The sequence below is a fragment of the Triturus cristatus genome, chromosome 4_2 (genome assembly GCF_964204655.1).
Source record: "Triturus cristatus chromosome 4_2, aTriCri1.1, whole genome shotgun sequence".
NCBI classification, from domain to species: domain Eukaryota; kingdom Metazoa; phylum Chordata; class Amphibia; order Caudata; family Salamandridae; genus Triturus; species Triturus cristatus.
The window spans coordinates 249,744,516-249,771,849 of NC_140586.1; the positions used below are offsets into that span (position 1 = coordinate 249,744,516).

A 27,334-nucleotide genomic window follows, 5' to 3' on the forward strand; every position below is an offset into this window, starting at 1 on the left:
GTGTAGGATCCGTTCCAGAGCCCGGAAAAGGAGGATAAGAATCCGTACCTTTCTGAAAAGGATCTACCTGAGGCCGAACTGGAGGCTGCGGAGCCGAAGGAGACGGCGCCCGCACGGGCGAAGGCACATGAACAGGAGAAGACTCCCTGGGTGTCGGAGACCTCCTGGGTGTCGCAGTACCTTTAGGCATCGAAGAGCCCCTCGATGCCTGCGACCTCGGAGCCGGTGAGTGGATCAGAGTCACCTACGGAGAAGGAGAAGGCGACGGAGACACAAAGTCCTTTCTCCGATGCCGCTGAACTGGTGAAGCTGACTTCGAAGCCTTGCCCTTTGAAGAGCGATGTTGAGAACTATGTCTCTTCTTCGACTTTTTGTGCTTCTTGGATCTTGAAGTGTATGAGGTCGACGACTTCAATTGTTTACGACCCCTCTTCTCCTTCCCGCTTTAGCCATGAAGAGTTTCACCTCACGTTCTTTTAAAGCCTTGGGATTCAGTTTCCAGCAGCACAAACACCCTTTGATGTCGTGGTCGAAAGACAAACACCAAAGGCAATCATCGTGGGGATCAGTCATCGACATATGACCGCCACACTCCGTGCAGGGCTTGAATCCAGACTTCTTAGAAGTAGCCATTTCTCAAGATACTCGAAGAAACAAAGTAATCACTAAGAAATGGAGAGTCCCAGAAAATAAACGGTACACATCGACGGTGCAGAAAAAAGGGAACTGACGTCAGCACACCGACGAGGTCTTCTTATTGCTCCGATGACGTCATACGGAGTCGCGAGTGGAGCCGTGCTATTATGACGTCCTCGTTGATGTGGGAGAGCTAGGAAAAGAATTTCCGCGGAATGCTGGCGCAGGGGGTATTCAAAAGGTGAGGAATCCACAGGCAGATGTATCCATCAGAAGAATATGGCTTCATGTATCCAAGTCATGGCCCACTGACCACAGATAGTTGACCAGCCTCTGGTAAGTATATGGGAAACATTGCAAAATCACTGTTGTTGAATGACGACTCAATAATCCCAATACGTGTGGCATGAAAAATGAGTAGAAATTTTGAGCTTGTTTGCCATGACAGTGCTGAGAGCAGGAAGCCACACCTTCTCCCTAGTGAGCTTCTTTGTGGTCCTAAACCTGTGTGACTCTTGTGTGCTGGGTTGATGATTTCTGTTGCCTTAAGGCCATGGGTTCGACTAGTTGTGATCGTCACACAATGACTGCAAGTTCATTCATGTAACTTTACGTCGAATGAATCTTGACATTATTTACACGCCTCTATTTCTGGGATTTATCATTATATGGGTTTCCAGCAGGGAAGAGTTACCAGTAATCTAAATTGATTGGCTACAATACTGATGTACTCTTTGGCCATGAAACGTTTGAAAAGAAGTGGGGGTCACAAGTGCCCATGTCCTGTTTTTTTAAATTGATCTGATGTTCATGATGGTTCCATCAGGAGATATTTGAATTTGTGATTCTATAATACTCAAAGCCCATGCAATGCCCGATGACTTCAAACTTATTTCATTATTATTGGCATGGTGTGCCATCACCCTGTCCAAATGGCTCAGACCCTGGTCCACAAATTTCCACATGCTTTGTATCAGTGGTCTGAAATTGGCATGCCTAATTTTGTAGTAGGAGCCCCTGGATGATGATGTAGTTGCCAGTCGTTGTCCTATTTTTCCGTCCGTAGTCAAGTTGTAGGGCGAAACCGGTCCTAGCTTGCTTGTGTTTGGGGTTGACTATTACCATAAGGAACAGGGTCAAGACTGATTTGCATATGGCTGGGTCCAAACTGAGGTGGCATGGTGAGCAAAAGAATGATGAGTTGGAGTGCTACCACAAGCTATTGTCAGTGGTTAGACTGCAAGCAGCCTCTCATCACCTTTTGTGTGTTTCATGTACCACTCTAAGTGGCATGGGTATGCCCAGATGTGGGTCCCATGCTCACTGTGTCACTGGAACCAAGCTGTACCCGTCTGATGTCCCATAATTAGGGCAAAACCAGTCCTGGCTTGCTTGTGTTCTGGCTCGGGGAGAACCTGGCTTGGCAGTTTGAGTCAGACTGTTCCTGTGACGATTTGGGTGCATTATATTATATGGCTGTGGAGCCTTATTGTAGAATACACTCACAAAAACTGTCTTGGGTCCAGTCAGGCTTGTCTGTATCACCTTTGCTGGGCTGCTGTGGCTTCGAGCAGCAAAGCTTGACAAAGGAACTTAGTGTAAAACATTTAACAACACCAAACAACAGACTAAACCACAATTTATAAAAAGAGAGCATATATTTTTATGACATTTTAGAGGCCTTCAGCATAAAAATCCACTAGAGGGTTCCAACCTTTTATGTAATGAGACCTACTTCTGATCAGTTAAAATCAACGTGAACTACTGTAGGCCAAGTAGCTCGCATATTGCTACTAGACATTCCCTCACCCAGCTTCATTAACTTTAAACGTAATGTCCATGGAGCCCGAAACTATGGTTTGAACAAAATACTGTGACTAGAGATACTATGGTAGGGCTGCCATGTGCATCAGTGAGTGCATGGACTGTGGGGATGTATGAACATGTGTGTGAATAAATGGGATATATGTTTATGGGTGACTGAGAGCCGCTGCTCTTAGAGCAGTGAAAGAGGGAAAAATAAAATGATGATAACCAAACGTTATTATCATTTTATTTTTGGTTGCTGTGGGGCTGGGTCGGGCGGAGCAGGCTGGTGACTCAGGGAGGAGGAGTAGACTATGCACACTAAGTGGCCTATTACGATGTCGTTCGGAAAGCCTCTGAGCGCAAGTCGGAGACTTTACGACCGACATCGTCGGTTTCAAATCTAACCGCCTAATTACAATGTAGTGTATGTGACCGCACCATGTGAAGTTGCATCCTAATTAGGCAGTTGGGACCGCCCAATTCCGTGATGATGTCGGTCGGATGCAACTCTGACCGACATCATAATTTGCCCCTAAGTGAGCATGACTGCTTGGCCGGCCGTTTTGGCCTTCCAAGCAGTCATGCGCGCTTTGCATATTCCCCACCGGGCTGTAATGGACAGCCTGGTAGGGAATATGCATAGGCTCCCTATCCCGATCTGAGCGCTGATCGAGTGCACTCAGACCAATCACAATTCTGCATTGCAGTGTTGTGATTGGATCATGGGACCCGGTGTGCCTGGGTGCTTCCTGCAGCTTCATCCGGGCTGGAGTCAGGAAGAGCAGAGAATCAGAGGAGAGATGTAGCCTGTGGAAAAGGTAAGTGCGTTTTTTTTTCCAACCTCCCTCCGTTGCCCCCCACACCCATTCCCTACTAGCCACCACTGCTGAGAGCATGTGCCGCATGTACTTGTGGCACAGGTCATACCTTTCACCATACATGTACAATACAAACATACAACCATTTTTATTTTTAAATGGGAGAAATCTAAAGATCAGAAAAATGTCCAGCAAAAAAAAATTCATAATAAGGAAAAGATTTCTGCACTTGATGGAACATTTTTCTGCACTTTAAGTTTCTCCCATTTAAAAAGGTTGGCTGTATTTTTCAGTTATAAATATGGCAGTGTGTCTATCAACAACTTTTATTTAAGAGTTAAATACCTCAGTGCATCAGTTCTGAACCTCTGTGACTTACATAGGTCATAAATCTGAGTGGAGCACTGCTCATTATGGGGCTCTGCTATCTGCAGCCTGATAGCTAGTTAAAAATGAACTCAAGTCTGGGAACTACTCTGAAGGTTTCTGAGAGCTACTGGCAGATTGGGATTGACTGGTTGGAGACACCTGTTTTAATGTACCCGCAAACAAGCAATATTCAACAAAATGTTTGTGCAGCAACTCCAGCCCGGGTTAGGTGACTAAATTTAACAGAGCGGAGGTCTAGGAGGCGGGTAAGGTTACTTTGTACAGTCACCTGACCACTAGAGCCCTTTTCAATCCTGATCCAGCCTTTAAGAAATGACCACTATAGACGACAATGGAGTTGTCCTGATGCTGGGGATGCAGGAGAGAAAGATGCTGACAGATGCTCCTGGTGCTGTGCGGTTGACTAAAATGAGTTGCAGTTGAGTCCTTGATCCACAGGAGAGGTAGGGTGACTTTGGCCACAGAACTCGGGGTCCCATGACGTCCTCTTTGTCACCGTAAAAGGCCAGCTGCAGCTAGGCTACTGATTTTCTGACACAGCGAAAATCCTTTGTGGGGGCTAGTGTCCCTCTTGGTTGAAAAATCCGGTCTCTGATGGTACTCCCGAGTCCCTTGGACTTGGGTGCAACTTTTGGCCGTTGTGGTCACTTTGGTTTGCTAAGCAGCAGGTCGCGGCAAAACGTCTGCAGTGGCTACCAACTTAACAGTTTGGGCTTCTTCAGCTCTTTTCCCCCTGGAGCTGGTTCCAGGGGATCAGCTGACTGATCCTTGTAGTAACTGCTTCTATTTGGGGCTGGGATTCAACTTTCCCCCCTAGCCAGGTGCCACAGGCACAGTCCAAAATGTACTAGCCCAAAGTGCAGCAGGTACAATCCTTCCAATGGTGCAGCCTCTCTTCGTGCAGCTTCAAAGGCAGCAGGACAGTCCTTTTGTCTTCTCTCCAAATCCAATGTGTAATAAGGTCCAGGGTGCCAGGGGTGCCCATTTTATCCCGGCAAAACGCCCCCAGGGCACAACATGGTCACTAGCCAATGGGTTAGCAGGTCCCCTCCTCTTTGAAGACAAAGGTCCGGTGATGTGTGGCCTTTGGCAATCCCAGAGTGCAATATTCTTGCCACTGTCAAGATATTGGGACCTTCCCTAAACTGTGAGGAGATTGGTTGCCCACCCCAGAGGTTTAACTACTCAAGGGCTACAGGCCCACGGGAAAACCGGTTTTGGGATGGGTTTTCCCTCCCTGTGCCGGTCTCCAATTTGTCGGCATGAACAAAAGGCAGCCTGCTTGGTAATATTATCTTCAGCAGCCCTCAAAAAAGGCGTCTTCCCCTTTGAAGCTCTCCTTTTTTGGGCTAACATCCTAAATGACCTTCCTGGGAGAGGTCGTCACAACTCACTCTGTGGAAACTGCCTTTGTTCCTAAGCCTGGGAATTCATTCACACTTCTCCCCAGGTGGGCAGAAAGATGTCTATGTGATAGAGCCTGTGTAAAGCCACTGGACTAGCTTGTGCACAGAGGCCTCTGTGCACATTCAGAATTAAAACAAGCATTTGCAATGCAATAGGTCTCGCATGTTTGCAAGTTTGAGCTATTGGCAATGTGTCAAATGCAGCAAATCTATAATTAAGTAAAATTCGCAGTGGCTGGACAATTGAATAATTCCAGTGGCCCTGTCTCAAGTAACATTTATTATACATTGAATTACACACTTAAACAACCTATTGTATAAATCCTTGGAGACTACGGTCTTAGGTGGGGGGCAAAACAAATATCCTCACACCATCTGGCACCAGCACTAAAGCCAGCCCTGTCTGGGATGTAGCTATCATTCCTGCAGCCTGTGCAGTGCCCCAGGCCCTGACGTAAAAGCAGTTTAGAAGCTGACTGTGGGACAGCTAGTAAGAAGGCATAGTCTATGAACGGAGGGATTTCATTTTATTGTAATCAGTGTTTTTATTTAAAAATAAAAATCAAGATTTCCAGTTAAGGGAACGTGACGTGCACAAGTAGAAATGCCTACATAACATGATCAATGTGCTCTATTTCCAGAATCTTCTAGTACCACACTGTAAGCTGCCAGCCAAATGCTCCGGGCTGGAACCTTGGATGGATTTCGCTATCATTCTTCGAAAAATTTCCTTTTCTTAACAGTGATTTTCTACCTGTATGTATGTAGATGTTGTTTCAGTAGCACAACCCTAACCAAAAGGCCAAAGAATATAAACCTATTTTGGCTTGTATTTCTGCAGCTGTCTATTTTATAATTGCACAACATCCTGAGATGTGTCAATAAAATGACCTTTGGTCCTAAATTTTTGTACTGAATTTTGACTCTTTGTCCTACATTTTTACTGTCACTGTCCAGAATTTGCATTCTTACCACTTGGTCACCCTATGCAACACCCGCACTATGGGCCTCATTACGATGTCGGTCAGAAAGCATTCCGACCGACTCCTAGTTTGAATGGTTTCTGACAGACTCGGGTTCAGGGAGTCCGACTGACCGATTACGATGTTTCCGAACACCGTTCGGTCGGACTCCCACTGACTTCAGCGGAAGCCTGTGTTCCGAACGACAACACAGGCTCCCATTGAAGAAAGAAGTGGTTGCGGAAAACAGTGCATCCTGTGTCAGGCATCCCATGGTGCCTGCCACACTGTGGGTGGTTGGAAAGAGGGGTCCCATGGTTACTCCCATGGGCCCCAACCGGAGGCCTCCGGGTGAAGGAGGGCCTGCTACGGGCCCCTGGAGTCAGTTTCCGTCAGCTGTTCTGTGTCGGACAAATCAATCGGAAAGGCAGTCCAAATCCGACATCGTAAAGCATTGGTCGGAAATGCAGTCCATAGATCTGTACAATTCAACTCCGACCGACCCAAGTCTCAGAATTCCAGTCTGAACCGAGTCGGACAGACCGAATGGTTACCTTCAAATCGTAATCGGTTGGTCGGGAATGTTTCCGAGTCGGTAGGAAACAGGGGTTCAGACATGAGTTAGGTAAATCCGAATGCCGGACGGAGCCTTTCTGTCCGACATAGTTATGAGGCCCTTAATGCACAGCAAAACTCAGAGCACTGGGCATCCACACTGTCATCAAACCTCACACACCTCATCAACATGCTCTATAAAAGCCAGACCACTAACATTCTCCCAGCCATGCACTCCCACAGGTGCCCAGGAATCAGATCCAAATCAGAGTGCTTCATGACCTCACAAGGAGCATGAAGCACTATGTAAATAATGGAACCAGATCTCCCAGGAAAGAGCTTTAGACCTCGTAAGGGAGATTGCTTTAAAGAAATTTGCCATGAAACCAGTTGATCATTGGACAAAGATGTAGTTGGTCCTAAACTAAATCTAAATACCATTTGGGGATCTTTTGTAAGGTTTAAAGCCTAGGCTAGTTTTGAGCTATACAAACATTACATACATACATACAAATCTATAGGTCTCACTTGATTAAATCAATCTTTAATTAGTCTTGAAACTATTTATTTCAAATCATTTGAATTTGGAAGTTTTATTTATCTATGTAACAAAACAAGCACCTGTTTGCAAGTTCAAAGGGCATGGTGGTACTAAAACAGATAATTATTGTTGCCAAGCTAAATTGTAGTCATGTTATCGACATCAGAAGGATAATAGCTTGCGTGGACCCAAAAAGATTCGAACTGGTGTCCATGGCGTCAAACACGGATGCACACACTGGGGAAAGTAGTTCAATAAGCCACCAGCCCGGGCTGTGTAGTATGTGTATTGCACTTAGCACACAAAAGCCACTTCAAACTGCGATTCTTCCAAGTATAACTGGCAGGAAGGAGCCTGTGCTGGCGGCGAAGGCTGCCGTCTCAAAGGTGCACCACTGAATGGTTAGTAATAAAACACAACAGGAGAAAGATCCTTTTTGCTGTTTTATTAAATATGTTAGGAGAGGAGGGCGGGGTTTGGATGACGGGGATGCTGATAAAATAAATGATCCGAGGCATGGCTACTGGTCAGAACTCAGAATGCCAATACCCATGGCTTTAGTAGACTATGTTCATCAGAGGATTAATGTCACCAGATATCAGAAACGAAATACATCTCACTTAGATTTTTTCATGTCTCCCAGAGTCTTGCCTACTGCGTGTCTATCCTTCTACTTATATAAACCTTTCTAACTATTAAACACCGCACTTGCAGTTTCCTATCAATTGAACATCCTCTAGCGCTTCGACACTCTGTCGGGCCTGGTTCGCACTTTATAAAACCACAAAAATCAATGTAAATAAAATAGGAGGTGGGTAACGTTTGCTCGCTTGTGACTGAAGAGAAGAGCATGACCTCCCTTATCACAGCAAGGGGGCCAACATCTTCCAGCCACGACCAGGAGAGAAAGTAAAATAGTTTTCAAGTCTAGCAGAAACAAAAGGCAAGGATGCTGCGCGGCGTTTAGGAGAGGGGCGCTTCCGTCCGCTGGACAAGCGAGGGCTGCTACTAATAATGGAAAGCAGGAGATTCCTTGCAAGGGGGAGACAGCTCCTTCCTTATAAGGAGATATCGTGGATCAGCAGTGGCCCCCTGTGGTCGATTGGAAACAGCTCTTGCCTATTTAAAATCGGTGTTCGCTGACAAGGGAAAATAATGGACAAAAAAAAGAAAATTTTCTGAGAACCGGGCTTTATAGGATTGCGTTTCGGTCAGACGAAAGAATATTGTTAAACAGAATGATCGCCTATCTCTGGCCTGAGGTATATACAGTTCACAAACAGTCTTTCATATTCTGGAAAAAATCGTGAAGATATTGTTCGATGGAGCGAGTAGGGGACAGACTACAGATCAAACAAGCGGCCGCACAAGTGATCGCGATCAAACATCAAAGTGGCCGTGTGGCCGCGAAAGTGAAAGTAATCGCGGCGCGCGGCGCGTGCCCGCGCACATGCACTGTAGCTCTAGGCTGGCCTGGTAGCACTTTTTGGAGCCCTCTCAATAAGTCTCGCCAGCCCAGCGCATGCGCTGGGTCAGGCGAGACCTAAAAACAGCACATAGCAGTCCAAATGGGGCAAAAAAGTGGGGGGAAACCTGCCAAAAGCCTATGTCCTTACACAACCCCTTCCCCCCAGCTAATAAGTCTGGGAGACCTCAAACCCAATTTTGGTGAGTTTCCCTGACCATTCAGCGAGGAAGGATGTAGGAAACTGGCTGTCCTATTGCAGGGCTTACTTTGCCTTACATATTTCTGTCAGGGTCATTCCATCTGGGGAACTGACCTACCTCTACTTTGACAGGACACACCCTAAACTAGACTTTAGCTAACACTCTGCCTTTTCCATCCTTGTCTTTTACTTTGGGTGTGGAAATACCTACCTCCTCCAACCCAACCGTAGCTAGGGCAACACCTATCTAACCCAAAGAGGTTATCTAGCACTAGAGTAACCCCACCATGACCTACAGGGTCAGAGGGCCTACTTTGCTTCTTGTCATGGGGTCTGACCATGCTACGGACAAGGCTGCCATAAAAGCAAAAATCAAGTAGAGGCTACAGACATATGTCAGTGCCCAGAACGGCATCCTTAGCTCTCCTACAGCAGGTGGATGGGCTATTTTAGGGGATGCTTTGGGTTCTTGGAGACTCTCCTTTTTTCAGAGTGGGGGGCTACCACCTCATGTGGTAGTCACCCTTCTTCCACCCTTTCTTCTGCCCGCTACGGGGTGACACCCGGTTGCTGAGCTGTTGCCTCACTCTTCAGGACTTCTTGGGAACAGGATAGACCTTCCAGTGCAAACTTTGGGATTCTCCCTTACGGAGTCAGATTCCATTGGCTCCCTGAGTCTCTTGTTAAGATTTGCCCTCCTTTCCTACTTTCCTACTTTTCTTCTTTTTGTCTTTCTTCTGGGACCTAAGACTCCTAACCTTAGGGACAGGACCGGCAGGATCCTTGGGTGAGGCAGCACCCTGGGCAGCTGCCCCCTCTGGGCTCAGACCAACCTCTAGGGGGAGGTCAGGACTTACTACCTCCCTATTACAGCTAAGGGTACCGCCTATCTCTAGGGTCACTTAGGCCACAGGAGTTCTGTTTGTGACCTTCCCTGAGATAGCCCTTACTCTCCTGGCAAATACTGGTTTGGGACAAAAACCTGTCCACCACTATGGTGTGACTGGCAGATATGTGTCTCTCAGGGCAGTGACTGGGATCCCATTCACCTTGGTGAAAGTCTTTACTACCACCCTCAGGAATCACTAACTCACCATTTGAGCCCTTTCCCCAGTTAAAAGCTACCAGGATATCCTCATCGGAGGAATCCTCCTCAAAGGCTACATTGGCAAAACCAGTGGTAACCTTTGTCTTGGGACAGGCTGCATCCCCTCTGTGGTGCTTTGTTTGCTGACAGTCAAGGCAAGGCCTATTGCCAAAAATCCTTTTAATCCCTAGGCCCCCTCTTAGTATATTGGATAAAAACTGCACATTCCTGCCCTTTCCCTGTGACGCAGGACAGCGCATCAAAGTGACTTGCTGCGCTGCCCTGCATCACAATGCTCATAAATATGGCCATAAGACTTTAAGATGGTTTGACCAACCCTAGCTTTTTGGTGTATTAGGATGTCCACACAATAGTATTTGGTGAAGGGGTGTTGTGTTAACCATGTAGCTGCCTTAATGCCTTACTGATGTCAGCAATAGGGATGTTCCATTGGCTCCTTTTTTTCGGGTGGAATGTGGCCCTGACAGGGCAGGCAAGGGTCCCTTAGTTTTGAGGTAATTTCTCCTGATGTGCTTGCCAGACCACCTAGCTAGCCTGTTTTGATAGAGGACAATCCTTGTGAGATTTGCAAAAGCAAAAAAGAGTTGCTAAGTCTTGCAAAAGGGTTTGATTGTATCAATGTAGTACATGATGGCGAGTTTAACATCAAGTGTGTGGAGAGCTCTTTCAGATACCGAATCTGGTTGAAGGAAGAAACCTTGGAGCTCTATTGTTGCTCTATTGTTTGGTTATGGTAAAAAGGAGATGTCACTTTAGAAAGAAAACTGGGATTAGTCCTATGTACGGCCATGTTATTGTGGACTTAGAAGAAAGGCTCTTTTAGTGTGAGGGCGTGTAGCTCATTAATGCAGGTTAAGGAAGTGATAGCAACCAGGAAGGCAATCTTCTATGAAAGGAATTGCAGGGAACACAAGTGCATGGGTTCAAAGGGAGGGTACATACGTCTAGTGAGGACCACATTAAGGATTGAAACTGAGACAGGTAGAACTCTTGGCGGGATGATACTTTTGAGACCTTCCATAAAAGTCTATATGACAGAGATCCTGAATAGTGAAGAGTGTTCTCGGCTCTGCGTGTATTGTGCAATATCAGCCAAATGAAGGCATATAGAGGTGTAGTCAATGCTTTAGACGAAAAACAAGTTGCAAACGTCCAAGCCCAACACTAAATGACTGAAATATACAGAGCATGTGTATCACACCTGCTACGACCAAATCATTCCTGCACTCCCTTTATAATGGGAAAGGGCTGGGGAACCTTCAGCACGTCACCTTAGCAGTGATCAAGATGTGTGAATGGCCATAGCTGTCGTGGGACGGACAAAGGTAAGGACTCAGAAGATGCTTCCATGGGTGGGGGTTAGGTTAGGAGATGTATTGATTCTACATGGTGTCTGAAATGGTTCCGGAGCTGGGACTGCATAGCTATTCTCACTCTGGGAGACATTCTACGAGGCAGAGGGATTTGAAGGATTTCACTCAACTCCTCGAGTAATATAACTACACCCCACCCAATATTACAGATATCTGTATCTTAAGGATGTAACAGACACTTAAGAAGAGGACTAGACATAAATTCCTAAAGAGATCCTTTTGAAAGAAGGATTTGAAGGGAAGCATTGTGGAAGGATGTGCTTTCAAAAATCTATTAAAATAAATTTACTAACAACACCCCAGATAGCTTGCAAAAGCTTGTGAGAGTGGCAAGACATAGTTAAGCTTGAAGATGAGGACTCTGACAATGCAATAAGACACCCAAGAGAAGTAGCGATCCCATCAAATTTCTGTTTGATTCAACTCAAGATATTATATAGAGCTTATTATCATATGATAGCTTTGACCCCTACAGGAACCTGCCTCAAATATAAAAAGGAAAATGGTAATGTGGCACACCGCTTATGGGGATGCAAAAAATATCTGGAAAGAGGTAGCAGAAGAGATGTCAGTGGTGGAGGGCAAATTGATCCAATTGGTGCTAAAGTAAGTCATAATGGGTATTCTAGAAAAGGAGGTCTTAACAAGATAGAAAATCATATTCTGTTACATTGGATTCATGGTGGCCAAACACAGCATTATGAGATACCAGGGAAGCCACACTACCCCCACCTTGGAACAATATCAGTGGGAAATAGCTGAAAGTGGCTTCTCAGGAAATCACCACAAGACATAGAGGACTTAGATGAAACATTTGGGGTTAGCGGACGAGAAATAGCTGGGGAGAAACTGAGACACTCTATGCGCTGCTTCCCCCAAGACTAAGTGAATGAGTTGGAAGTGGCAGCCAAGTGATAATCAGAGGACAGGATGAAATGCTAAGGACTGCGGGGATGTAGGAATCATAAACACTATTCTGTGGAAGAAGGAGGATATGAGAGCTGAACTTGTCTGGAATTCCTCAAGATAACAAGTTTGCCGGTGACGCAATTGTGTATTGTTGTGTTACAAAATGAAAAATCAATAAAAAGTAGTGTAAACAAAACACCATTCCAAACATTGAAGCAGTCACTGTTGGCAGCAATGCCACCATTACCAGCAACACTACCACCATCACCATTAACACCACCACTTATATTACTAAAACCATTGCTATGACAATTACCACCGCAGCACTTTCTTTACTTTCATAAGCATTACCACCCCCACTTCCCACCTTTACGCGCAAGCACAGCTATCAATATTACCACCATCATTATTTATCAAGAGCATTACCAGAATCAGCATTAACACCATCACCACCACTATAACCAGCACCATTACTATTTTCCAGCTATAAACACCATTGCCGAATGACTACATATGGTGTAAACACACACACACACATAGTACCGACGCTATCGGAAAATAAAGAGACTACATGTGTGCCAAGTAATAGCAGACGTGCACACATGCGCCAATTAGCATGTCAGCTATACACTAACAGGACATTGAAAGGCAGAAAACCACCACTAACTAGAACGAAACATACTATAATGGGGGTTTAAGGCAATGACAGGGTCAGGGAGGGGGGGATATGTGGACGACATAAGCACTGGGAGGTGCCAGGGTGCAAGCAGAGATGGGTGGGGGAAGGTGGGGGAAACGGGAAGCAGAAACGAAGGGAAAAGCAGTGATGGGGAGGGGGTGATCTCTGAATGAGGCATGAGGGCGGGTGGGAGTAGAGGGAGCTGGTACAAGCACGAGCACTGTGTAGCATGCTGAAAAAGGAAGAAAAAATTAGGACCTAAAATGGTCGTAAAAACTGGAGCAGTGAATGTTTACAAGTCTTGGTCCATGCTCTGGGGGGAGGGCTAAACACAAGAAGAGGCATGACCATGAATGCCAGGGACAAATGGTGACAAAGAATATGAGACAGACGATGGAGCGAGCCAATGGGAAGCCTGTGGGCTGAAGCCCACAGATTAAACACAACATGTCCCTTCTAGACAGCAGATGCACTGTCTAGCTGGGACCTAAAAAGATCTAAACATATTGGCTTCTTCAATCTTTTTTTCTTTGGCCTTATGAGTGTTCATCTACCTATTTAAAATATATTTCACTAATCTACAGAGTGAGCTGGGCATTTATTTTACTTAAACATTAAAAATATTGATGGTGGGTTTTCCCTAAAGACAGTGTATTTCTGAATTCTATGAACAAAAATAGGTAATGTAAAAACTCGTTGTGTAACATAGTGAAGTCAAAGCTCTTATTCATCTAAAAAAACAAAAAGGCACAACCTGTGTGTGGCGAGTCCACGTATAAAGCTAGTGAGCTAGATCAGGGGTTTGGTTATGGCACCATCTGGAGGATCCGTGTGTAATGTGAACTTCTTCAGTCAGTTGGTGGAGCTGATTCGGTGGTTCATCCTTTTGAGGTACCATGTGGGTGAGGTATCCCAAAATCGACTTTTAAATACCAACCTGCAACAATATTAACTTGCACAATATCAGCAAAGTCAGTAGATGTGGAGTAAAGATAGTAAATCCCTCCCCTCAGGGGCCATGTGACTTACCTGATCGATATTGTACTAGTTGATATCTTGCTGTCTAAATAGTTCCAGGTCAATATTTGTATATTCAAAAGGTTTGCACACAACCAGAAGGTAAATGTAAAAAATCAATTGTTATTATTAGTTTACTTTGAGCTGTGATGTTTGCAGAACATGGAACTCTCCGAATTCACAAGGCAAACCATTGATCTCTACTTACATTGAAGGTGGTGTTGGCAGATTGTACTCCTTGTCCTTCTCTCCGGTGAGCCAGTAAGTGGTCTCCAGTCCTTTCCCCTGGAAGCAAATAAATTGCCACATGTAAAGGAAGATGCTATAAACACAGTTATAAATCTTGACAGTGTCCCCTCATATGTATGAACTGGTGTCCCAACTTATAGGATTTCTTCTTACGGTTTAATTATCTTGGGGATCCTCCTCCTAAACTTGTGGATCCTCCTCCATCATGCAGCAGGAGGAGGACCCTCAAGAAATCTCCTTTCCATTTGTGTTTTACAAGTAGGTATGTAATTGTAACTCTTGTCCATGAGGTGGAGCCCCTAGTTACACCTCCTATGTAGACCTTGTCTTATGTGTAAGCATGTCTCCCATATATCATGTATGTAACCTGTAGGAGGGTGATTGGGGTGTGGCATGCCCCAAATCAATGCCATATGATAGTTGGATCTCGAGGCCTTGAGACGGTTCTGCTATGTCTTTATCAGTTTTTCTCATTGTCTTGATTTCACACAGTTTTAACTGGTTAATTTTTTTGATCAGGAAGTTAAATATATATAGTAACCGGCTTTCCAAAAAGGTAGCAAATTTGCACGTACAGAGGCTTTCCTTGAATGGGTGAAAAATTATTACTTTTAAAAATTCACGAACATTGCCAGTAGTAGTCTATGCCAGTCTCAGTTTTCCAGGCACACTACTGGCAATCAAACACCCAAAAAGTGATGGGACAAATACTTATAAATAGTCTAACTACTGACAATGACTCAGGGTGGCATTCCACACCATTGTTTTTCACTCCCTATGTCACTCTAGACAAAGGGCCTGCTATAGGGTTTGGAGAAAAGGCATACAGGGTGGCAGAGCACTTTACGTCTGCCACTCTGCTTTTACTCTGCCCACCAGATTTAGAGATATCCACTGACCTCTGGACATGTCTACATTTTGATAGGAACCATTTTTTGAGCAGTTCCTGTCAATGTAAGAAACGTTCGACAGATGGCTTGGTCAAATATGACAGATGGCTGTCAAACTTTCCAAAGATTTTTTAACTTTTAAAAACAAACATCCAAAGTGGGAGTTTGTTTTTGAAAAATAATATATATATATTAATAGTTAGGACCTATTTTTCATAGGAAATCCGCAACATTATATATATATATATATATATATATATATATATATATATATATATATATATCAGACCCCCCAGGATATAGCGGCATGGATTAGCAAATTTAGCGGCACAAATATGGAAATTTAGCGGCACAAATATGGGAATTTAGCGGCAATTTAGCGGCGTTTTATTTGGCAGTTTATCCTACAACAAACACAGATCTCTTTGTTTTTTGAGTTATTTAACACCATGAAGCTATGTATATTTGGTTTATTTACAATGTAGAGACTTTGTTTGTCTTCAAGACTACAAATAGGACATAAACCTGTTACTGAATAAATGCCCAGGGTACCTGTATGCTTGTCGTAAGTCAGCGTAGGGTGCAAGAGGGCCATTAGTCTTATTATACTGTATTAATTAAAACCATTGCGTACATTGAAATGTATAAAACCTAAGCAAGTTTTTAAAGACTTTCAAAACAAGCTCACAGCGCTTTCCCAAACCTATTTTAGAACTGTAAAATTATTTCAGCAGCAGTCCAGATCTGTTACATGAACATGTGAGAGAAATGCTGGAGAGATTCTACTAATAAAAAGTGGGGGATGTGGTGGGATTCAGTATTTCTCATCAACCCGGAAGTACATTGCTAGTTGTAAACATGGCCAAAGAGGGTTTACTCTGAATTTAAGTTTTGAAAAGGCGCAGCCCGTTTAGGGCAGCTTCTCTCTTTCCTGATTATTTTTTCTCCTTGAAATTGAAATTGCATGTATACAGCGCTTACTGCCCCATACCAGGCATTTAAGTGCTTTGCGGCAAGTACCAAGCTACTCCAGATCCAAAATGTATCGGTTAGTCCATTCATTGCTTATATTGGGATTCGTTTTATGCTCTCAAAGAAACCATTCCATGCATCTCTTCCAGTTTCTTAACAAATGGTGTATACAAATTAATAGATATTGTTAGGTAGCAGGAATATGGTTTTAAAGAAAAAAGAGAATAAAGCAGACAGGCAGGCATTCAACAGAGTAGTCTATATACACAGGAGGCATGTAGAAGGGAAGGAGAGAGCCATTCAAAATAAATTAAATAGGAGAAAGTTGAAATTTAAGTCAAGGTTACATTTTCGTGCAGCGTTTTAGGAAGTTAGTGAATAGTTATTTTGCGATAGCCTACAATCTGTGGATGCGTAAACCTGTAGAAAGAGACAACGAACCATCTGCTGAAGGGCCCAATTCCATTGTTAAATTATGCTCTAAAAGAATGCGGGGCTACCAGCATGCATGATAATCTCCGTCTTGTAATAAAATGGCGATTTTCCAAATAAAGTGCCATGAGAATCTGAATTCTATTTAAGACACCGAGGCTAACATTATCCTACCTGCCCTCCCTGTGTGGGCATAAGGGATAAAAATGAAAAAAAAGAGAGAGATATAAGTGGAATTATATATTATAAAATCATAAAATGTGTAAGATTATTTCACTAGCACCCTTTAACAGTGACCAAGTCACCATAACCACACTCTCTCAGATGCATAGAATTAGTTATATAGCGCCACTCATACCAGTGTAGGGTGTCCGAGCACTTTACATCACACAGAGACAATCAATCATACGTGTGTAAATCAGTGTATAGGAAATGTTACATAAGCCAAAGGACTAAAAGTGTAGGAGTCACATGTCATCCATACTCGTAGGCAGTATTGTTTAAGAGTGCTTGGTGCGGAGAAGCACAAACGCAGAGTCGAGAAAGAAACAGTAGAGTTGGGAGTTTTCTTTAATAATAGCCAAATTAACTCTTTTTGCAACATTAATCAATGTTCTAATAATGTATACTTTGCGGTGTGTATGCAGTTCTGGGATGAAAGGTAATAGCTCGCTGTTCTATATTAGGACTTTAAGTTATAAATTGCAAGTAACAAAAGGATGTCTCTTTTGAAAGCAGTAACCTGCTGATCTGTTTACATCCTACGCATTCTGTAATCTACTTGGTACACGTTCTTTGCAGCAGGCACATTAACCCTCTGCACTAACTTCACCCAAGTCAAACCCTGAACTACACAAAATGCTGATCTCTATCCAGGAAGATAATTAATCACAGGAGTTATCTTGACATTTATGTGAGGCCTGGTCATTGCCCGCGGAAAGAAACGCTGCGGCAGGTGCTTCAAAAGCTTAATAAACTTTCATTGACGGCGCCCCCAGGAAGCCAGCACCCTAAAGCCGGCCCTGAATCAGAGTGCAACGTATATACAATCTATAGCCCTTCTGCTGCGGCGGCCAGCACGGGTCGATCCTTCACTTTGCTACCGCTGCTGAAAAGAACTCAGGCGATATGGATTCCCACTATTGCCTGTGGAAGCAAATGTTAAGGGCGAGAGACGCCTCCCAGCTCACAGCAGCTTACCTGGGCCTCTAGGCCTCCCGAGACGACGACGACGACGATCCGACGATCCACCACCAGCCAGACAACGATACAATGACGATCCAGACCAGCAGCGCCGCTCCAGACCAGGTGAGTCGCGTCGTCATCGAGTCGTCAGCACTGCCTGCTGTGAGGACCCCCCCCTAACCCCCTTCTATTGGGCTATTGGACCCGTGGCAAGAGCCACTGGCCCAATAGAACAATAGAAGAGGAAGAGAGGCGCGTGATCTGCTGCCTGCTGCTGGATTGGGGTGGGATGCCGCCAGGATGCCAGGATTTCGCGGGCACTTTTGTAAAAATCGCGGCATTTTTACAAAAGTGCCGATTTCGCGATTTTTTTGCAAATCGCAAAATCGCAAAATCCTGGGGGGTCTGATATATATATATATATATATATATATATATATCAAAAAGCAAGCTTTGATCAAACGTAGGATTCGTGTATATAAATTGCGACTAAACGCAAAACTTAGACACTTACTTGAAGTGTTACTAAGTGTCAACCTAATGCATTGAACATAGTGATATGCAATTTTGGACCCTTAATTATATCATGACATCAGTGCCCACATAATCACTCAGACTCGATGCAAATCCTAAATGTATTTTATACCTTTTTTGTATAACAAACTACCATACCCATAATGCCTCATTGCGGGTAATAGTGGTGAATTGGTATAAATATTGAAAGTGAAAAGGAACTCATGTATACTACCGTGACCAATAACTGCCATAGTTCGAAACGCGTAGGTGAAGAGAAAATAAAACTCTAACTTCAAAGACTCAGGAAGAGTGCGGCGTCTTTGTTTGATCAAAGCTTGCTTTTTGATACATTTGCGAGGTTGTCCTTACCCCGCCGCCGGCACCAGCTATTCAGTGCTCCTCCTGGAAGGGACAATTTGTTGGACTCATATATATATATATATATATATATTTTCACTGAAAAAACCATAGGTTTCAGGGGTGTTATAGTTAGCTGGACATTTCACTCGTACAAAGCCATTGAAATTCCTCCGTTATAGTTAGTTCTATTAACTATAACTCGCACGCCCGCAATCCACTGCTGATGACGTCACTTATTACATCTACTAGATGATGTAATCAGTGATGTCATCAGTGATGTCATTTGAGATGTCATCAGTGATGTCAAATGTGATATCACTGACCATGTCATGAATGATTTAATATGTGACATCATCAGCAGTTGATTGCGGGCATGCGAGTTATAGTTAGTAGCACTAACTATAACGGAGGTTATAGTTAGTAGAACTAACTATAACGGAGGAATTTCAATGGTTTTGTACGAGTGAAATGTCCAGCTAACTATAACACCCCTGAAACCTATGGTTTTTTCAGTGAATTTCTAAGGTTTTTTAAATGCTAATTCCTAACTGTAACATGTCTGAAACCTATGGTTTTTTCAGTGAATTTCTAAGGTTTTTTAAATGCTAATTCCAAACTATAACATGTCTGAAACCTATGGTTTTTCCAGTGAATTTCAAAGGTTTTTTAAATGCTAATTCCTAACTATAACATGTCTGAAACTATGGTTTTTTCAGTGAATTTCAAAGGTTTTTTAAATGTTAATTGCTAACTATAACATGTCTGAAACCTATGGTTTTTTCAGTGAATTTCAAATATTTCTTAAATGACAATTTTTAAATGTAATAATAGTTATATTTATTTTTTTATACTGATTTTCTCCATTTTTTAAACTATTTATTTTTACATACTTTATTGTTTAAATTACATTATATATTTTTAATATAAATGGATGTATTTTTTCAAATGTTGAAACTCTAATTTTTTTTTATTTATATATATTTTTTAATATATTTATATTATTTTCTTTATTGTTTTTTTTTTTAAATTTTTTGGGGAGTCGCGCACCCAAAGCGTACCTTTCTCGATCGCTGCACGGAACCTAGCCGCCATTTTAGGATTGTTGTGTAGGATCCGCGTAGGATGTGCGATGGGTGCGTATTTTCTTGCGCGATTGCTATGCAACCGGTACGCGACTCCATACGTATTACTTTACGCGACGCTTGCGCGTGACGTCATATACGTGTTCGACGCAACTCCTAATTTGGACGTAAAAAAAATAAATTAGCACCTATCACTAATTTCTATTCTCCCCGGGGACCCCATCCCCTGGGGCCTATATACAACGTTGGGGACGGTTTTGCACACTTCTGTCATTGGGCTACATGTGGGCTACATCTGGGTGATATTTGTGCTGCATTTGGGCTCTTTTGTCTCTGGTGGCCATCTTGGGAGATTTATTTGTTATGAAGTTTCCTAATTTCCTCATTTACTGCAGTCTCCTCAGTAGGAAATGCTGCTGCTGATATTGAACGTGTATGTTTCAGTCTGCATGTCAGAATTTTTTTATGAAATAGAAGAGGATTTGAGAAGTCACTCAAAATGTGCCCTCATTTTTCTTTCTGCAGCACTAATCATAATTTCTATGGCAAAATGAACCCCCTCATTTTGTTCCTTTTTAAATTAAATCTTTTAAGAGTTACCACTTTATTCCAATCAAGATGGCTTCAGGTGTGCAATACGTTTGTCATAGGTAGGACTGTTAGCGCTGTAGTTGTTCTTAAGAACACTCTGGGACATTCTGTCATTGGGCTATACTTGGGCTACATCTGGGTGATATTTGTGCTACATTTGGGCTCGTTTGTCTCTGGTGGCCATCTTGGGAGACTTATTTGTTATGAAGTTTCCTAATTTCCTCATTTACTGCAGTCTCCTCAGTAGGAAATACTTTCAGTTTTTTACTTTGATTCCATCAAAGGCATTCAGATGTGTCACACATTTGCCATAAATTCAGAATGTTAGCGCTCTAGTTGCTCCTTAGATCACTGTAGTAAAGCTACTGCTCACCAGGGAAGTCTGCTGCTGGTATTGAAAGTGCATGTTTTAGTCTGCATGTCAGACTTTTTAAATGAAATAGAAGAGGATTTGAGAAGTCACTCCAAATGTGCCCTAATTTTTCTTTCTGCAGCACTAATCACACTTTCTATGGCAAAATGAACCGCCTCATTTTTTTTTTTAGACTAAATGTTTTAAGAGTTACCACTTTATTCCAATCAAGATGGCTTCAGGTGTGCAATACGTTTATCATAAGTAGGACTGTTAGCACTCTAGTTGTTCTTTAGAACACTCTGGAAAGCTGCAGTAGAACACAAAGGAATCAAGTGACAGTCTCTGCCCTTGTTGGTTGTACATGTTTTACTGAGAATGTCAGACTTCATTCTCACATGACTGAGAAAGATAATGTGAATTTACAGAAAATATGCTCTCAGTTTAGCTTATAGATCACCTTCCTAAAATTTGTGGGAAAAGCATGAGAAAATAGTTTCCTCTCAAACATGATTAATGATATCCCAGCAGAAGGCTTTTTCACATGGTAAAATCACCTTAGAACACACCACAAGTCCTGAAATAAGTATGGTACCATCAACACATGATTTATAATGTAACTAAAGTCTTAAAACCTTCTATTAACTGCAATGCTTTTTAATGTGGTGCTATCATGTATATTGGTCCCAAGATGGCTGCCAACACTTCTTGGATGAAATGCTGACAGCCAATCAGATCTCACGATGAGATGTGTGGTTAGGCTCCGCCCAGATATATATGTGATTTTACTATTGATTTTCTCAGGAACTACTGAACGGATTTACACCATTTAACCAAAAGGCACGAGTGTGAACCAAGGGCTACCTCTTTCCCAAATTTGGTGTAATTCCGTTCAGCAGTTCGGGCTGTAGCTGCGATTAAAGGTTCCTATGGAAAATTGCATGGGGAAAACACGTTTTGGGGAGCCCCCTTTTTTCTCGGCCCCCGCTTGACGAATCACCCCGAGACTTTCAGGATAGGAGCGGACCGGAGCACCCCACCAGTTTTGAAAATTTCACAAAGATTCGTCAACCGGCGCCAAAGTTATTCCAAATAGAATATTGCGGATTTCCTATGGATATTAGGTCCTAACTATGACTACCTACTGGCAACCGCCAGTAGGTACTATATATATATATATATATATATATATATATATATATATATATATATATATATATATATATATATATATATGTATATATATATGTATGTATGTATTACCTACTGGCGGTCGCCAGTAGGTAGTTATAGTTAGGACCACGTTTCCATAGGAAAACCTCAACATTCTATTTTGAATAACTTTGGCGCCGGTCGACGAATCCTCGCGAATTTCTCAAAATAGGTGGGGCGCTACGCTCCGCTCCTACCCTGAAAGTCTCGGGGGGATTCGTCAAGCGGGGGCTGAGATAAAAGGGGGGTCCCAAAACGCGTTTTTCCCATGCATTTTTCCATAGGACCTTTAGAACGAGCTACAGCCCGAACGGCTGAACAGAATTACTAGAAATTTGGCAGAGAGGTAGTCCCTAGGTCAAGGAAGTGCCTTTTGTAGGTTTGGTGTAAATCTGTTCAGTAGATTCTGAGAAAATAGCCTTTAAATCAATATATATATCTGAGCCCGCTTACGGTACGCTTACGGTACGCTTACGGTAAGCGTACGGTGGCGTGCGCGAGCGCGATTCTGATTGGCTCTTAGATCTTAGTAAACATTCGAATCGGCAGAAACCAGGAAGCGGCGTCCGCCATTTTGTCTACCGCACTGAGTGTTATGTATCAAACATGATGGCCAAAAACATGTTACGGGGATGTTTTGACAACTCCCTCTCACATAGTCATGTTGAGGGAGTCCCCAAACATCCCCCAAGAGCAAAAACGGCATTATTTTTTTTTCGGCAATTTCGCGGGGTACGCTTACCGTACGCTTACCGTAAGCGTACGGTAAAAAAATAAAAATAAAAAAAACACTATCCACACTTTCTCCACCCCTTGTGCAAATGGTGGCCGAAGGCCACCATTTGTGCATGGCTTATCAGAGCACAGAAATTTCCCAAAAAATTTCAACAGATTACCTATCACAAGGAAGCGCATAATATGTCCTCCATGTGCGCACGTTGCTTGAAGCGCATCGTGCGTACATGGCCCATCTAGCGTAACGTGGGCACGGCACTAACTGCGTAAAGTGGGTGCGCGGTGCGCGAAGCGCACCGCGTGCTCACTGTGCGCGCACGGTGCGCGAAGCGCACCGTGCGCGCACGGAACGAACTGCGTTAAGTGGGCGCGCACGCCACGAATGGCGTAAAGTCACTTAGCATTTAAAAAACCGTACAAATTCACTGAAAAAACCATAGGTTTCACACACGTTATAGTTAGGAATTAGCATTTAAAAAACCTTGCAAATTCACTGAAAAAACCATAGGTTTCACACATGTTATAGTTAGCGGAAATTTTACTGATAAAAAACCAATGAAATTGCCCCGTTATAGTTAGTGCTGGCAACTATAACTCACGCGACCGCAATCTTCTGCTGATGACATATGTGTCTTTATGAAAAAAAAATATTTGTAATATATGTATAGCTAAAAATGTATGGAAGAAGACATGGGCAAATAAGTGTCTAAATACAGTATTAGCATCAGCAGAGGATTGCGGTCGCGTGAGTTATAGTTGCCAGCACTAACTATAACGGGGCAATTTCATTGGTTTTTTATCAGTAAAATTTCCGCTAACTATAACATGTGTGAAACCTATGGTTTTTTCAGTGAATATATATATATATATATATATATATATATATATATATATATATATATATTCACTGAAAAAACCATAGGTTTTACACACGTTATAGTTAGGAATTAGCATTTAAAAAACCTTGCAAATTCACTGAAAAAACCATAGGTTTCACACATGTTATAGTTAGCTGGACATTTCACTCGTACAAAACCATTGAAATTCCCCCGTTATAGTTAGTTCAGCTAACTATAACTCGCGCGCCCGCAATCCACTGCTGATGACGTCAGATATTACATCACTCATGACATGGTCAGTGACATCACTCGGCATCACCTCAGGCCCCGCCCCCTTCCTTCACCATCGTACAAATATTCCTCTAAATTCAGCCGAACTACGTATTCTGATTTACTCACCTGTTATCAGGAGAGAACCCAGTGCTGCATCATTTAGCCCAGCACTGACCCTGAAAAGTAATTCTAAGCGTACTTACCAGTAACTTGTATTTCCTTCCATAGGAATCCATTGTGTGGTTTTCAGCAGAAAAGTGTCTGTTGATTTTTGAAACATACAAATATTCCTCTAAAATCAGCCGAACTATGAATTCCGATTTACTCACCTGTTATCAGGAGAGAAACCAGTGCTGCAACTTTGAGCCCAGCACTGACCCTGAAAAGTAATTTAAGCGTACTTACCAGTAACTTGTATTTCCTTCCATAGGAATCCATTGTGTGGTTTTCAGCAGAAAAGTTTCTAAAGTGTCAATTTTTGAAACGTACAAATATTCCTCTAAAATCAGCCGAACTACGAATTCCGATTTACTCACCTGTTATCAGGAGAGAACCCAGTGCTGCATCTTTTAGCCCAGCACTGACCCGGAAAAGTAATTCTAAGCGTACTTACCAGTAACTTGTATTTCCTTCCATAGGAATCCATTGTGTTGTTTTCAGCAGAAAAGTGTCTAAGTGCCAATTTTTGAAACGTACAAATATTCCTCTAAAATCAGTCGAACTACGAATTCCAATTTGCTCATCTGTTATCAGGAGAGAATCCAGTGCTGCATCTTTTAGCCCAGCACTGACCCTGAAAAGTAATTTTAAGCGTACTTACCAGTAACTTGTATTTCCTTCCATAGGAATCCATTGTGTGGTTTTCAGCAGAAAAGTGTCTGTGTCGATTTATTGAAACGTACAAATATTCCTTGAAAATCAGCCGATCTACGAATTCCGATTTACTCACCTGTTATCAGGAGAGAACCCAGTGCTGCATCTTTTAGCCCAGCACTGACCCTGAAGAGTAATTCTAAGCGTACTTACCAGTAACTTGTGTTTCCTTATATAGGAATCCATTGTGTGGTTTTCAGCAGAAAAGTGACTGTCGATTTTTGAAACGTACAAATATTCCTCTAAAATCAGCCGAACTACGAATTCCGATTTACTCACCTATTTTCAGGAGAGAACCCAGTGCTGCATCTTTTAGCCCAGCACTGACCCTGAAAAGTAATTCTAAGCGTACTTACCAGTAACTTGTATTTCCTTCCATAGGAATCCATTGTGTGGTTTTCAGCAGAAAAGTGTCTATCGATTTTTGAAACGTACAAATATTCCTTTAAAATCAGCCGAACTACGAATTCCGATTTACTCACCTGTTATCAGGAGAGAACCCTGTGCTGCATCTTTTAGCCCAGCACTGACCCTGAAAAGTAATTTAAGCGTACTTACCAGTAACTTGTATTTCCTTCCATAGGAATCCATTGTGTGGTTTTCAGCAGAAATGTTTCTAAGTGTCTATTTTCAGAAACTCAAAATATTCCCAAAAATCGTCTGCATGACTTAAACACATTCTTTCAGCTGTTTACAGGAGATGCACCAGTGCTGGATCCAGGATCAACCAATGAGTAAGAAAAACTAACGATTACGCTACTTACCTGCTAAGTGAATTTTCTGCCATAGGATAACATTGGTGATTCTATGTGAAAAAACTACGAAGTGTCAACTTTTAAAATACAATAATATTCCTTAAAAATCACTACTGTAACCAAAACGCTTTTACTCAACTGTTTACAGGAGATGTCCAAGGAATGAATCTAGGATCCTGTCCTGTGGTTAGAAAAGTAATCTATAAAGTTAAAAATTGCATTTGACTACAAATTCACATTGAGCTCAGTGTTGCATTGTTTGAAATTGTGTTGCCCATTGCAACAACTGTAACTACTGTACTTCAAATTCTATTGCCTATTTGCAAAGTATTTAAACTAAAGTAATTCATTCTGAGAAAGTATATTTTGTATTGTAATGTATAATGTAATTATAATGTAATTAAAAAAATAAAATATCTAACAATAAATAGTTTAAAAAATGTAGTAAATCAATATAAAAAAAATCAGTTTAACAATGAATACATTAAAAATTGTCATTTAGACAACCTTTGAAATTCACTGAAAAAACCATAGGTTTCAGGCCTGATATAGTTAGGAATTAGCATTTAAAAAACCTCAGAAATTCACTGAAAAAACCATAGGTTTTAGGGGTGTTATAGTTAGCTGGACATTTAACTCGTACAAAACCATTGAAATTCCTCCAATATAGTGAGTTGTACTAACTACATCTCGCGCGCCCGCAATCCACTGCTGAGGATGCCATATATTACATCATTCATGACATGGTCAATGACATCACTGATGACATCTCAAATGACATCACTGATGACATCACTGATGACATCATCCACGTGACAATCGGATACACCTCATCATACACTAGTATAACCTTTCCTCACTCACTGTAGAACACAGAGTGCCATATTTGAATCCATTGACACTCCAATACAAGTTTCTAAACACCCACTCAGTGATTCCTAGATCTATACACACAGCTAATCACTTACCTATAGATTCACTCATACATGTTGTCAAAGATCAATAGAACACTATCAAATATACTTATACACCTACATCGACATTACACACCAGCACACATCCTAATCACTTATGCAAGTCACCCTACTCACTTATGCAAACAATGGATCATACTTACATTTACTTAGCTACACACTTATACAAACACCACTTCATCGATTCACATAGATAGCAACTCATACTTAGTGTGTTATAAAATCACTATTACAAGTATACAGTTATCCATACAGTCACTCATACAATCACTGAGTCTTAGGTATACTTATTTATATACAGCAACTGACACATACACTGGCTTTTATTTTTCTAGTTTGTTGGACATGTACCATTGAGACACATATTTGCTCATCACCACACCCATAAAGATATTCACTTACCCAAACAACTGTTATAACAAGTAGTTTTTACTTCAGATACCTACTGAATCAACTATTCACGCATCTTTGGGCAGTTACACACCCCCCACCAAACCACACACACTTTCACTCTCCCATACAAATACTCAGTTAACTAATCAATAACTAATATAGACTTTCACATAGCTAGTAACCAACTGGAGAAGCAGTTTACACAACAACTGACAAAGTGATACAGATATTCACACAGTTTAGTCACTATCCAATATATTTAGTGAGACACTGTAAATTAGTCAAGTAAACAGTCAATCACACTGCTACTAAATCCTCCATCCAGATATTTATATTTATATATCCACTCATTCTTCAATGCGAATTGCTATATATATAACACATATTTAAATAACAAACCAAACCACATTCACTGGATGATGTCATCAGTGATGTCATTTGAGATGTCATCAGTGATGTCACTGATCATGTCATGAATGATGTAATATGTGACATCATCAGCAGTGGATTGCGGGCGCGCGAGATGTAGTTAGTACAACTAACTATATTGGAGGAATTTCCGTGGTTTTGTATGAGTGAAATGTCCAGCTAACTATAACACCCCTAAAACCTATGTTTTTTTCAGTGAATATATATATGTATATTATCTACTGGCGGTCGCCAGTAGATAGTTATAGTTAGGACCGAGATTCTGAAAATTCTATTTTGAATAACTTTGGCGCCGGTTGACGAATCCTCGCGAATTTTTCAAAACTAATGGGGCGCTCCGCTCAGCTCCTAC

General features: G+C 42.2%; 1 protein-coding gene across 2 annotated transcripts in view; it reads right to left on the reverse strand.

Moving 5' to 3' along the window:
* Positions 1–27,334, reverse strand: part of GUCY2C (guanylate cyclase 2C) — a 489,600-nt gene that overhangs the window by 11,219 nt on the left and 451,047 nt on the right. For both annotated transcript variants that reach the window (XM_085601431.1, XM_085601430.1), the window contains one exon: positions 14,079–14,155. In XM_085601431.1, coding sequence (XP_085457557.1) covers positions 14,079–14,155 — 77 coding nt within the window. The remainder of the gene's footprint in view (positions 1–14,078; positions 14,156–27,334) is intronic.